The 13832-nt window shown below is 43.7% G+C and overlaps 1 protein-coding gene across 1 annotated transcript in view; it reads right to left on the bottom strand.

Moving 5' to 3' along the window:
- The window catches only part of Wnt2 (Wnt family member 2), a 39243-nt gene extending 27828 nt beyond the window's left edge, over window positions 1–11415 (bottom strand). The window contains exons 1-3 of the mRNA XM_027389951.2: window positions 11333–11415; window positions 8993–9219; window positions 3749–4026 (exon numbers count right to left, since the gene is read on the bottom strand). Coding sequence (XP_027245752.1) covers window positions 3749–4026; window positions 8993–9219; window positions 11333–11415 — 588 coding nt within the window. The remainder of the gene's footprint in view (window positions 1–3748; window positions 4027–8992; window positions 9220–11332) is intronic.
- Window positions 11416–13832: the final 2417 nt, after the last annotated feature.

The raw sequence follows: 13832 nt of genomic DNA, 5'->3' as shown, positions 1-13832 counted from the left end.
TGGCCATGTACTTTTTCATATTCGTTTTCTTATCTGTCCAAATACTCCCAAATGTGTTTGTTCAGGTGGCTTTGATAAGTCCTCTTGTGACTTAAGTGACACACAGTGCTTTCAGTAACATGTACTACTTCCAGACTTGTGTGTCATTTTTTGAAATTCTGTGAATCTCTCAAATGAGATCAAGTTGCTTAAGTGGAGCTCATAATAACCCAAAGCCATGTTTTCAACACTAAGACAACATTTCCCTGTTAAAATCAATCGCTACCTAGGAGTCTTCTTTGTAAAAAAAAAAAGCAATTTGCATAGAGACCATTTTATATCTTTCAACTATTCCTGAGCACAAGGCTTTTTCTGGAGTGTGGTTGATAGATCCAGTGTCTCTATATTGATGAAAACTGATTTTCCCTCTTCCAGCAGGTATCAATTGTAAACACCTCTTTAATTAGAGGTAAGACTTTTGTGTCTATCACTATCCTAGATTTCAGGTTGTAGTACAAAAGTTATAGCAATAAAAGCAACATGCTATCGTAATAAAATGATGCAATACTTATAGTAATAAATAGTCAGACACAACTGTATGTGAACCCTAAGCCTAGCTTCTTACTATCATCTGACCCTAGGTTGGCCCACGTATCTTCTTGTGGGCAATTTCTCACCTGGAATTAGAAATATTCATGCTATTTCTTAGCCCTAAATGGGACTTGGGAAGATCCTACTATGAAACATTTAAAAAGACGTTATAAATTAGCAAAACTATGTCTGTTTTATTAGTACATTGGATTGTATAGAAGATGAGTCTGAAGACAGAATAGCTGATTAAACCCTAAGTACAGTTCATGTTGGGTTTTGGCCAGCTTCATTTACCTGAGTTATAAACAAAGTTGGCTCTACTAGCAGAAAAGTGACTTCTGCTGAGCACCTACTATACACCAAAGGTCTGACATGTTTTGTAGAAAATAGTTTTATTGAATTCTGTTATGGAAATTCATATTCTTAGGGAAATTGCTAGAGTTGTTGAGGAGCAGAATTTGATTAGATTGAAAGATTATTTTGATTCAGATTCTCTTAAGCAAATTTAATGAACTTGTGATTATTTTTTCTTAGAAAAAGTATAGAATCACTGAAAAGCCCCTTGCATGCTCATGAAAGAGAGCAAACCTGGTAGCTCTTGATCAGACATCGTTTGCTGGTCATTCACTAAAAGTTGTCTTAATATAACTTGCAAGTCTTCACAGCATGGCTTTGTTAGACTCACAACCTGGAGAAACTGGGGGCAGGGAGCATTCTTGAACCAGGTGAACTTACTTCCTAATTCTATTTGGGACCAGAAAACTAGACTCAATGAAAGACAAACCTCAAGTGAACATGAAAAAAGAAAAATAATTATAAAGTCTTTTGAAAATGGTTAGAATGAATAATGCAGACTTTGACAGTATTACAGACGAGAAACACATGAGGGTGCTCTAACCAGCTGTCATAATAAATTAATTAAACTGTAGTTATGAGGGTAAATTGAGGTCTTACGTGGTTGGCTGTGCTGAGTTGCAACTTAGTATTGGTTAAACAGATATGTCTTGGAACATATGACTATTCTTTCAAATAAAATATATTGCCCCCCACCTTTACTCTCAGTTTTAAAAGTAGATGGGGTTCATATCAGACAATTTGGAAAACACTAAAAAGCAACAGAAGGAAAAACCTGGACTGATGTTCCTGTCAGTCCTTGGAGGCTGGGGTTTTCTAGAGCTGGGCCAGTTGGAAACTTAGCTCAGGAGGATTGCCTTCAAACACGAGCCCAGCCTGTTCTCATTTTGAGTCCACAGGCCTTCTACTTGTAAGAAGGGGGAGTTGGTACTGGGGGCCTAATGACCGCAAGGAGAGAATTAGAGACGCATGTTTATCTCAATACATTTACTCTCATTAAAGTTCATATTCACTGACATCATGCATCTCCTTGAAAAAGGCTGCCCACCCACCATTAATTAAAGCCACATTTTAAAAAGTCAGTGTGTGCACTTTTATTCCAATCAAAAGTAGCCTCCTAAGTTTCATGGAGCAGGCAGGAGAATATCTGAGGTCCGACAGCTGTTCACATCTACACAGTGAACAATCATGTGATTTACGTTAAAACACTTGTTTATGTAGGACCTAGTATATAGCTAAGATCTATTGTTTTGAAGATTAGAGCTATTCATTGTCTAATAAACTTTTATAAAAACTTAATATATATTTTAATAACTTGACACTCTTTGGAATACAATGTAGAGTCATATAGAGTCATATAACCTATCTTTGCAAACAGAGGAATCTAGTTAAAATACCCATTCAAAGAATTAAGCAAGTGCACTCCTATCCGAGACACCACATTTTATAACTTAAATGTGCTCAATCGATGTCAAAACAAAGGTCAGTATAGATATTTTTTTATCTAAATCATTGCACAAGCAGCAATTACCAACTGTAGTGTTGCTCAAGCAGAGTCTATACTCTTGGCAGTGTTCACTATCAGCTCACAACTTCATGGAAATAAAAAATGCCAGTGTTTAAGTTCAAAAAAGGTACTATTTATAAACAGCTTAGGCCACACTCATCCTATTTCATGTGCTAAGTAAGAGTCCCCATTTCTCTAACTTCTTTTAAATGAGACTTGTTCTTTGCAGGAGCACAATAAAAAGATTTCACCCCAGCAGAGCTGTATTCCTTTTTCTATTTCTATGCCTTTCCATATCAGTCCCTCCTTCACACCTTTCAATCTTTTACTTATCTATTTATTTTTTTTACAAATCAATATCAGGTAGATTTGGTGTTTTATTGACAAAAGACAAATTATAGCTGTTTCTTTTGGTAGTTAGATTATCTTATAGTGATTCAGACCAAACATTTGTTTATCTCAGACAGTTTCTGCTTTCTGCCCAAAGGCACAGATAACCACATCCTGGTTCTCTTGTTATTTTGGCCAAGCTGCCACCTAAACAGTCCTACCTTATTAATGCGTTGACCAGAGGCATTGAAGCAGTGTAATACTAGGTTGAAGTACCTTGGCCTAGGAGTTTACCTGAGTTCTAATCCTGCCCTCTGCCCGACTCGTGGATAGCCTTGGGGACTTCTGTTTCCTTATGCACCAAATGGGTGTTTGAAGGTGGTTGCAGACCAGATTCCTATGGACTAGGAGTTTTGTCCAGATAAAAGGATAAGAGCGTTCTTTGGTTCTATTATTCTGCCAGTAACAAAAAAAGGGTGGTGGTGGTTATAGCTAGTGCTGGGTCTGGCTTCAAAAGAGAGTACCCCTATAACCAGGAGAAGCCTACCCACCATTCTTGGTGGGTTGCTTTCATGGAATATTGGGGGAAAATTCTCTGAGTATTGATACACCATATAAGTATTCAATATACTATTGCTTTTCGGGATGAAGAACTCTCTGGCAGATGATACCTCTTGCCTGGACTCCACACTATCCAGAGGGATCATAAACTACTTGACTCATTATACTGCTCAAGGCAATGGTGTGTACTCCTCGAACTCAGCTGTGGGAAAGAAGGTGGGGCGTGGTTGGGGATGTCTCAGCCCAGTTGGTGGTACTCTTCAGAACAAGTGGCCCTGGGCTGGGGATGGGGCGGGGCAGGGGGGTGGTTAGTGGGAAGCTGTGTCTGCACAGTCTTTAGTTAACTCTCAGAAATTGGAAGATAAGCTCTATCTCAATGAGTCACAGGCCACGGGGCCCTCAAGTGAGCAGGAGAGCGATTCCTACCTTCCTTCCAGCTCTGTTGTTGTGAAGATTCATCAGGGCTCTGGCATCCTTCCCTTTCCTTTCCTTGGCATCTACAAATGCACGGGCAAACTTGATCCCATAGTCAATGTTGTCACTGCAGCCACCCCAGTCAAAGGTGCCTTTGCTGTCCTTGGCACTTCCTTTCTTCTTTGGGTCACAGGAGCAGGACTTTAATTCTCCTTGGCTACAGGCCCTGGTGATGGCAAATACAACTCCAGCTGAGGAGATGGCGTAAACAAAGGCAGATTCCCGACTACCTGAAATAAAAATGCTTTTCTTAAAAGTGGTCAGAGAGCTTCTCTTCAAGTGTTCCTCATTGCTGTCATAGGGTGAGCTGCTTGGCATATCATTTCCTATGGTGTCCAAGGATTCTTTTCTAGATCCCCGCCTATTTCTTTAACTTGAGTCACTTGCACTTAATGTAGGATTGGGTCCATTTAAATATCTAATGTCCAACTCTCCTTAAATACAGAGTAGAAAAGATAAAAGATGGGCTTGCTCCTGCTTTGAGCAAATCACGTTCACCCCCAACCCTAGATGTCCCAGAAACATGTTCCAGTGGCATGAGTCACCTTAATTTCCCCATCTATAAAACAGTCTGGATTCTACAGCTCTTCTATCATTCATTCCATTGTATGGTGTAGAAGTCATGATATCACAGCTTGGAAAAAAACTGTCAAGACAGACACTGTTGCATGTGACTAGAGTCTTGGCTACTCCAGAGGCTGGGCTGGAAGATTTCTTGAACTCAAGAGTTGGAAGCTAGAGCAAACAAGCACCCTCCCACATCTCTAGGCATTACTGAAGACACTAAGGCAAATTTAACTTACAGACAGTGAAATTCTGAAATCAAGCAAATCTTAGGGCTAGAGTGGAAGGAGAATTCAGTCAGCCACCAGCCCCTGGCATTAACGCTGGAGTGCTGGCTTGCCATCAACTTTCACAAGTAATTGGAAGATTGTTGAAGGTGATATGCAATATCCTTGGGTTGTATACGGTGTCTAACTACTAAGGTGATTTCCCTTTCTTCTGGAACACCTGCACTAATCATTGGTATCGGGTCAGAGACAGTGAAAAGCTTTTCCTTTGGTTTTTCTGGAAAGAAACAAATTTACCGCCTATAATTAGACTTGTGCAAGAACCCTTTGGGGGCTTTCTTAGACTTGTTCTTTATTAGAGAGCAGCCCACTTTCACTTACAGGCTGAGAGGTACATATTTCAGTGCAATAACTACATTAAATTATTTTAATAATCTGTAGTAACTCATAACACAGTGCTGTGGTAGAGTGACAGATATAAGGCTCTTTGGGGTCGGTGTGCACCTCATTTTTCAAGTAGAACTGTATTTCATTGTTATTAGCATAGTGTTTTATTAATGGTTGCTGCAGCAAATATATTAACAATCAAAATAGAAGCTGGACCAGCTAATGCCAATGCAAGGCAGAGAGCAGAGAACCATTCAGTGACTCAATCTGTCAAGACCAGTGTGACTTTTTGAACCACACAGCTGGGAGAACGGGCTACTTTATTGCATTGAAACTTCACTCGTTTCCACGTGTCAATCTGTGCTGCAGCTTTCAGTGCATCCCTTGCAAAATTTGCATTGCTAGTCTCATTATTAAAAACCAGGAACACATAGCTACACTACAGAATGGTACTTACCTCAGCCTTTTAGGAATATCTCTCTCCAAAACCCTAATCATCAAAAAGGGTAACAGTTACTTCCATGGATAATCACTTAGATGAGTATTTGCCACAGGTAGCAAGCAGTGCTCCAGAGAGAGGACTGTGGGCTCCCAGGAACTATTTCAAAAGTCCCAACTTATGCTATAAAGCTCAAACATAGGCAAAGAGGAATTGAGACATGGTGACTTATGTGGCTTAATTTTATCTACTGGCTTTTAGATAAATAACACCTTCCTTATATATTTGTTTTTATCATGAGAGTTATCTGTTTTTATCATTGCAAGTCTGCTTTGGGATTTGGAGTCCAGTGTCCATATTTACAATCACCAGATAGGGGAAGTAATCATACATGCTTAATGTATTTACCACTAATCTTACAGTTTGAGGAAAAGCATGGAAGACATGGATCGTAGCGTTTTAGAAACTCACAGTATTTTAAAAGCACTAGAGTGGGTTTTGAAGTTGCACAATTCTCCTGCAACTCCTAAAAAATCACATTAACTTGTTGACTCAACAAAAAAAAAACAAGTAATTTTCTATACTTCAAAAACCATTTCTGAAGAAAAAAACCATCTTTCTGAATATTTGTTATTAGTCAAATACGTTCATTAATGTCTAGCTATTACTACGTGACTTTTTGTTTTACCTCTAGATGTTGTGGGATGGCGTCTCCAGTTAAATGTTTAGGTGATGTGTGTGAAATACTAGCACATTTTGAGAGCTGGCTTCATAACAAACCAAAATGTGATCATGGGTTTCTTAGAAAAACTGGTTTTTCTTCAGGTCATCACACCTGAAATGAAACCCAAATCTGAATGGTGATGTGGACGCTTCCTGGAATGTTGCTGTTGAAGCGGCCATCATTTTGGGATTGAGATGTATTGAGCAATGTCAACTTGGTACCAAGGCAGGGTTTGTTTGGGTTAGGAGGACTGCACCTGGAAAGGCAGAACACTGAGCTATGGTTTCTTGAGGGACATGGATTGTCCGTCTCTTAAAAAATGCTTTCCTTTATCCCTACTTTACTTTTCTTTTGCCTTTTCCTCTTGAAACCTACAAGGATGGGCCCTAATCACCTTTTGTTTTTTAAGCCTATTCTAGAATTTCAGAGGTATCTATTTAAAAGACTGTATTGGGGTTTTTCACTACCTGTGAAAAAGAGTAAATTCCAAATGTTCTTAAAAGTCATGCTGTTTCACTCTGGGTCTCTAGGGCACACAAAGCAATTGCTCTCCACTTCTGTGTAATCGTGGAAGATTTTAGCATCAGCAATAATCTCCCTACAGCAGTGTTACCCTTCATCTTCCCCAATCACCTAAAGGTATATTAAGGTTTCTAACACAGAGTTCTTCACAACTGTAGATTGAAACATCCCTCTAAGTAATTAACTGCAAGAAGCCTGTGGATTACTTCATTGGAATTTCCTGATTATTTCCAGGATAAGCTGCTGCTATAGGCCAAATTCAGCCCTCTGCAAAGCAATGAAAAAATCATCACTGACAGTTGCAGGGATCTGCAGAGATGTCTAGGAAGAAGTTGGCCTTCTGTGAAGAGTGTAAAGAAAGAAACCACTCACTCGCTGTGAGGGTTTTAAGTTTTGAGCACCTTGGGGAAGTTCTCAGCATCATCTGTAGGAAGTCCCAGTTGGAAACCCTTATTCACCTGAGGCCATAGCCAAGGCAATTAGTTCAGTTTTTCTCCCATCACCATCTCTTTCCACTCAGTGACTTCCAAGTGTTCTATGAAAGCATCTCCAGCTTTGGCCGAGATGCCATCGTTTGGATTGTTTGTTGAAGCCACTTCCTTTTAGGTCAGTGTCAAGGCTCAGCAAGAAAAGGCTGAGTTGACTGTCTGGAAAGCACAGTGGAAAGAGGGAACCCAATCCTGAAACTCATCTCCCTACCTCCACGCACCCCCACCCCTGCCCAGTAATTATTCATTTAAACATTTAAATTGCTTCCTTTCATTTGTGATCTAAAGGCTGTTTGGTTTTTTTTTTTTTCTTCACCCCTTTACAAGCAAAGGACTTAATGGAGCTACAGGTTATCACTGCATAAATGGGAAGTTCCTCTAATTTAAAACCACTGGAAACTCCTGATCTATTTTAATCAGGGAAAAATCTACAAACAACACAGCCTGTGATGGATATTTGCAAATTCTCTTTGACAAGGTCCAGCGCTAATTGATTTACTGGTGAACTAATCTAGGTGAAGTCTTAAAATTCCACGAGGCTGACATTTGCTATTATCCTTTCAAAAATTTGCGATGTCATATCGAAACTCTAAAAGGAATGCATAAGAATATAGTTCTTAAACTAGAGAATAAAATTGCAGAGTATCACAGTAAATTAACTTTAGGGATACTCTAAGAGTGAGAGTACTACGCCCTTGGGGGATTTTCGAGACATTCATTTATGCATTTGGCCTCATAAAACCCTAGGGCTATGATGATGACATGATAGAAACACCCTCTGTTAAGCATTACCAAGTGCACAGCCTGGATGATTTCCCTGGGAATAGGAGGGAGTGGGGTGGGCAAAAACAAGTGTAAAATTCTCTGTTTCTGTCTTTGCGCATACACTGTTGTATTTCTAGTCAGCTTTCCAACTCACAAATGGACAGTTATTTCTTGAAGAATGCTACTCCTGCCAGCTCAATGGATGGATATTATTTGAAAGCATATCTTGACTTCAATTTATCTTCTCTGATTATGTGAGAATAAACCACTAGCTTTGAGTTTCTTTCAATATTCAGACACTTAAAGGTCCCCTTTATCTAATTAGAAAAAGGAGTTAAGTCTCCCTCTAATAGAAAAAGAAACCTGTGTGTTCAGGGTCCTTAGTCCCCATACATGAACATGTTTGCCGTCTAAAATGTAGGTAGAAAAGCAATAGGTTCTCGGTACACGTTTACCTACTCATTCATCGTAACAAATGAATGGAACCTACGACACACAGGTACCAATCAAAGTGCACAAAATACAGGCTAGTCCCTGCCCTGGTGGAATTTACATTTTTATGGAAAACAGAAAGTAGATGCAGAGCAACCCTGACCTAGCTAGTCAAATGAGAGGTCAAAGGTACTGAGGTGAGATTTGTCTCTACACACAAAATTTTCATAGTGTATTTTAAGTCAAAAAAAGATTTGAACATACTATCTTGATCAAATTCCTCTAAAGGTTCAAGCCTCAGAAAGACATTAAAAAAAAAAGTCAAAAGCGTCCTGTGGTTGCTTCTTTCTTTCCAGAGACCACATTTGATCCCAAATGGTCACGCAGTGTTGAAGTGATGGACAGAGCGAAGGACAAAAGGACACCAGCCTGCAATCCTTCAGCCCATAGTTTCTCAACCTGCTCCACCAACAGCGTATAGACTTGAGACAGTTCCTTGACTGATACAAGTCTCATCTTTGGAAGGAGATGATGCTACCCCAAAGCACAGACTCACTGAACAGAAAGCCACTAAGGGCGAGCAGAGGCTTTGAGCACTGGTACAAGGAGGGCCAGGAGTCGGGAGCTGGGTGAAGGTAGGAGACTTACTTCGGAGGAGGACCCGGCCAAAGAGGCTGTGATCTCTGTCCAGGGTGTTACAGTTCCAGCGGTGCTGGCGGAACTGGTGCTGGCACTCTGCTGTCCACTCAGCCACACCCAGGCCAATGGCACGCATCACATCTGGATGTCGGTGACACAGCTGACGCTGGCGGCTCACCAGGCCTGGCACATTGTCACACATCACTCTGGAGGAGCCACCTGTAGCTCTCATGTACCTGTGAGAAACCACCAGAAAGGCAAAAGTAATGTGACCAGAGCTTGGTGTTGCCCAGGAGACCAGCATTCAAAGCACTGTTTGAGTCTGAATTACTTATACTCTGCTAACACTAGAAGGCAGGGGGCTATTTAATTTTCATTCAGTGCTGCAGCATGGCTGATGACCTGGTCAATCTACTTCCAAATAGAGTGGTGACTATCTCCCAAAGTGGGAGCCACCAAATGATGCTTTGGACAGGGAGGCAGAGGCAGTAGCATTGTGAAGATAGGAGCTGAAGGGGGGCAGTGTGCTTGGGAGAACACAGAAAGACTTTCAAAGAACTCTCCGCTCTCAGTGAATGCCATATGTCTGCTTTTGGCTTTGGAGGAAGCTGACCTTTAGAAGTTCCTCACTCCCATTTGTCTGACCTAAATGTCTTCAAAACTGCCAGCATCTATCCTATTAGCACCTGCTGGGATCGGATGCTACCTTCTTACAAACATGCCATTCTTTCCACACTAAAGAATCCTTAAAATGGTTTCATTTTCTAGCCCCCCCTTTTTTGGGCACTTATAGAAACTGTTGGGGGAAAAATCTTTCTATTGTTATCAAGAGCATTAAATATTTGAAGAATCAGCACTATAACTCTGTAAAGTACGCTCTGAAAAGAAACTTTAACAAAAATTACACCATTATCTCTAGGCAGATGCTCTGCATTAGTTGTGAAACACTTGGAAAAGTACCTTTTATACCACTCAAGCTGCCATAGGTGTCTTTTGAAGTGACCAAACAAGGGGAATATCTTTTTCTTTGCATTGCCATTGTTTTATATGGTTATAAAATTATTACAGCTGTGACTTAAAAATATCCATCTAAGTGACAGCTGAGAGACAATGTGACAAAATGCTTGAGCAATAAATAATATTTATACACATGCAGAAACAGAAATAATCATTTTATTGAAGGAATGGTCAATCTGATAAATCATTCTTTGATTGCATGTCAGCAATGTCAAGGCTAAAGGGCTCCCTGTTCAAGTCACTTAGGAAGGAGCTGACCCTCCACCCCTTAGCATCATCAGTGCTTTGTTTCCCTCAGACACTCGGATGTCTAAATAGTCACTGGCTTTGACCTGAGTTTGGCTGAGATCCTTACCATTGTCCAATACAAAAGGATGTGTGTGGGGGATAGCCAATCTTTCTGAATTGGTATCAGAGTACTTTAATATCTGCCCTGGTCCTCTACATACAAGAAAGTTACAGAGCTCTCAACTCCATCTCTTTTCAAGGTCATAAAGTTGAGAGATGGAGACGATTTCTGGATAGGCAGAGAATATGCAAAATAAATCATAGATCAGCATACAAAGACAGCAGCCTAGTTACTCTTTAGGAAGACAGTTTTGAGTAGGGCAGCATCTTGGGGCAGCAACTCCGATCCAGCAGTTTTGCATCCAGGCAATAGTCCCTACCTGGATGCTGCCTCACTGAGGGTGAAGCGTCAGGAATGTGGAAGTCCAGGAAATAATACAAAATCACAAGCTTCAGGTTCTACAACTCCAACTGCCTGGACTGATTTCTCTTGAGATATATTTATTTTTTTTCTTTTTAGGATGTGGGGGTGGCAGTTGTAGTTTTCAAGGTGAATTCTAGCTCTCTTTCTCTCTCTTCTCTCTCTCTTACACACACACACACACACACAGACACACACACACACAGACACACAGACACAGAAACACACACACACACACACAGACACACACACACACACACACACACACAGACACACACACACACACATCTGCACTACACTTAGAGAGCAGGCTAACACATTTCTCAGGGGAATAAGATATTGGCTGCTTTTGCTGTCACTCAGCTGGGTCCAAACAACCAAACATCAGAGCTCTCATTTGTGGGCATGGGATTTTTTTTTTTTTTTTTTGAGTTGTCAAAGCTAAAATGGGTTTTTAGAAAAGCAAAGGGGTTAGGCTCAGGATGCTGTGATAAGACCGTGTTGCTCCAGAATCCACAACTGCCAGGACTGGGAAACAGCCAAGGAAGGTCTATGCCACCAGTAGGGTCCCCACTCCCATCTCCAAAAATCCATCAGCACCGCGCCCATATGCGTGGACTTACCACCATGAAGAGCTGACCTCAGGGGCGAGCCAGGTCAAGAGCAGAGGGAGCCAGAGCCAGATTCCACCGAGAGGGACGTTCATATTAACCCCCTTGCGTCTACATCAGGTCAGACTCCGTGTGCGGGCGCCATGCGTGCCCGGAGCAGAAGCGCTCAGCTCCGGGAGCGCCTCGTCACGGCTGCCGGCGCCTCTGCGCCCCCGCCCCCCCGCCGCTCGCGTCTGCGGCTAGTGGTGAGACTCACTGATAAAGTTTCAAAAGACGAGCCCAGTGAGCGATAAAGGGCAGCCGGGACCGCCTCGCCCACAGCCAATTCCCCAGGCGCTGCGAGCGCAGGCAGCCCCGAGCTCAGCGTGCCTCCCGCGCACCCTGTCCTTTCGGTTCCCCTCCAGGCGCAGCCAAAGAAGGGGGCGCTGCGCCGGGCGGGGCGTGGGGGGCACCAGGTTTTATAGAGAAGCAAGAGATACCTCCGGGTGAGGAGGGACAGAGGAGATTGGCAAACCTCAGGGTTACCCCGAGCATCACTGTGGCAAAGGCACCTTCTGGGAAGTTCTGATCAAAGAGCTTCCGTGGGCTAGGGCCACCACCAGAATGTAGGCTCCGCTTCAGCAAGGCTAGCAGTTTCTGGTAAACTGAAGTCCCTGATCATGCAACCTTAGGGGGACAGCGGTGGGAGGGGGGTGGGGAGATAACTGCGCACAGGATACAAGAAACCAAAAATTATTTTCAACTCATTGCTTCAATCCTGGGAGGTAGTACTCAGTGGGAATTGGGATCTGCAGTGTTGGAGTAGGCTAGGTTGAGAATGGATAGCCTCGGCCTTGGAAATGAAGACCTTTGGCCTTGATTCCTGTGTTCCATACACGAAGAGAGTGGGGGCAGAGTGGCTGGGTCCCAGGAGCTCTCAAGCAACAGTTTCAGCCTAAGTGCCCCTGGGAAGGTGCGGCTTTTACGCACACCCAGCTCCTCCTAGCGCTGTCGAGGGAGCGCCAGAGATCACGGAGAAAGGGGCTCCTAGGCACCCAGGTGTCTGCTCCCTGGCTTGGATTACACCTCTCCAGCCAGGGTGCCCAACCTGTGTGTCTGGCCAAAGTATGGTGACGCTGGATCTCGGACTTGGGTCCCCACAGAGTAGAGATGGAGATGGGGCTTGGGCCCGAGGGTGGAGCATCTTGAAGAGCAACTGGCTTGTAGCCTTGTGGTTTATCACCGGAAAGGAAGACCAGGAACTTACAGCGACCTTGAACTCTTCCATTGCTCTTTTCCTGGGGTCAGGGGCCCGCTGCCACCACCCAGGAGAGTGCCCTGGGGAATAGGGAGTATAAAGGGGTTGTATGGTCATTGTGTGTAGGGCAGGCAGGCTGATAGGAAGGACGGCGGTACTCCCCCGACCCGCATCGACCACCTCTTGGGTCAGGATCCTCCAGAACGCCCTCTATCCCCTAGCACCGAGCCGTGAGAGGCTGGACGAGGCACAGCCCAGAGATGCCAAAAACCTGAAAGATGCTGTCATCGCCACCCCCTTCCCCCTCGCTGTCCGTGGCAGGTCCGGCCCCTCCCAGGCTGACCCAGATACATCCCCTTTTGGGTCCGGAAAGGGAGGAGAGGGAAACAAGCACCGCGCCACCCACGACTCGGGAAGAGCAGGGCTCTGCGCCAGAGCTGCTCCATATCACTGGGCTGCGACCCAGGGGAAGTTCTGCTTCTTCGTCTTCGCTGGGCAAGGGAGGGGGGTGCGCTGCTGTTCTGAGCAGGAGCTCACGAGGGCAGGGGACGGCCGGGATCATTCCCAACAGCATTACCTCGTGCGCCTCAATTTATGGACACAAGCCTTCTTTCTGAAGGAAGCAGAGGGACAAGCTAAAATTCATCTCCACTCGCCATTGTCTCAGTTTCTTGAAGTACTCAAGTTTTGCTTCTACCAGTAAATAAAGCCAGGCAACACATGGGGATTTCGGGAAGGTAGGCAGGTTACATGGACGATGAAAACGTTAACTACATTTGAAACGCCAGCTCACAAGTCCCATGCATGCCAGCACATCCTGTCCTCACAGCTCAGGGGCTGTTAGGAACACATTGAGTGTGACCATCGGTTTAGGATCCTTTCCTCTCCACCCAGGGAATTATATGGCCAGGAGACCTACCCTTCAGTTGATGGCGAGGCCAATGGAATGACCTAAACCTGAAAGAGGCCTCCTGGAAAAGGGATGGACCATCATCAGAGCCAATTAAATCCTCCCCAAAGAGCTTCATGGGAGGAACACGAGGAAGCGCCACATGCCTTACAGAGTACAAATCAGTTTTGGTCAAAGGCAAAAGGCTAAAAAAGTTCAAGAGAGGCTAAAGCCAGATGTGAGAAAGGTCCACCCAAACACCCCTCCTGACCTGTCTGGAGGCTGTCTGGACCCAATGACTGCTCTCTTCCAGATCTGACTCCACTTCTGTCCCTGCTCCACCCCTAGCCACTCATGACCCATTACATAGTGCAGTCCACACAGCT

Source organism: Cricetulus griseus (assembly GCF_003668045.3).
Source record: "Cricetulus griseus strain 17A/GY chromosome 1 unlocalized genomic scaffold, alternate assembly CriGri-PICRH-1.0 chr1_0, whole genome shotgun sequence".
In the NCBI taxonomy this organism is placed as follows: Eukaryota; Metazoa; Chordata; class Mammalia; order Rodentia; family Cricetidae; genus Cricetulus; species Cricetulus griseus.
This window is presented reverse-complemented; position numbering and strand designations above follow the sequence as displayed.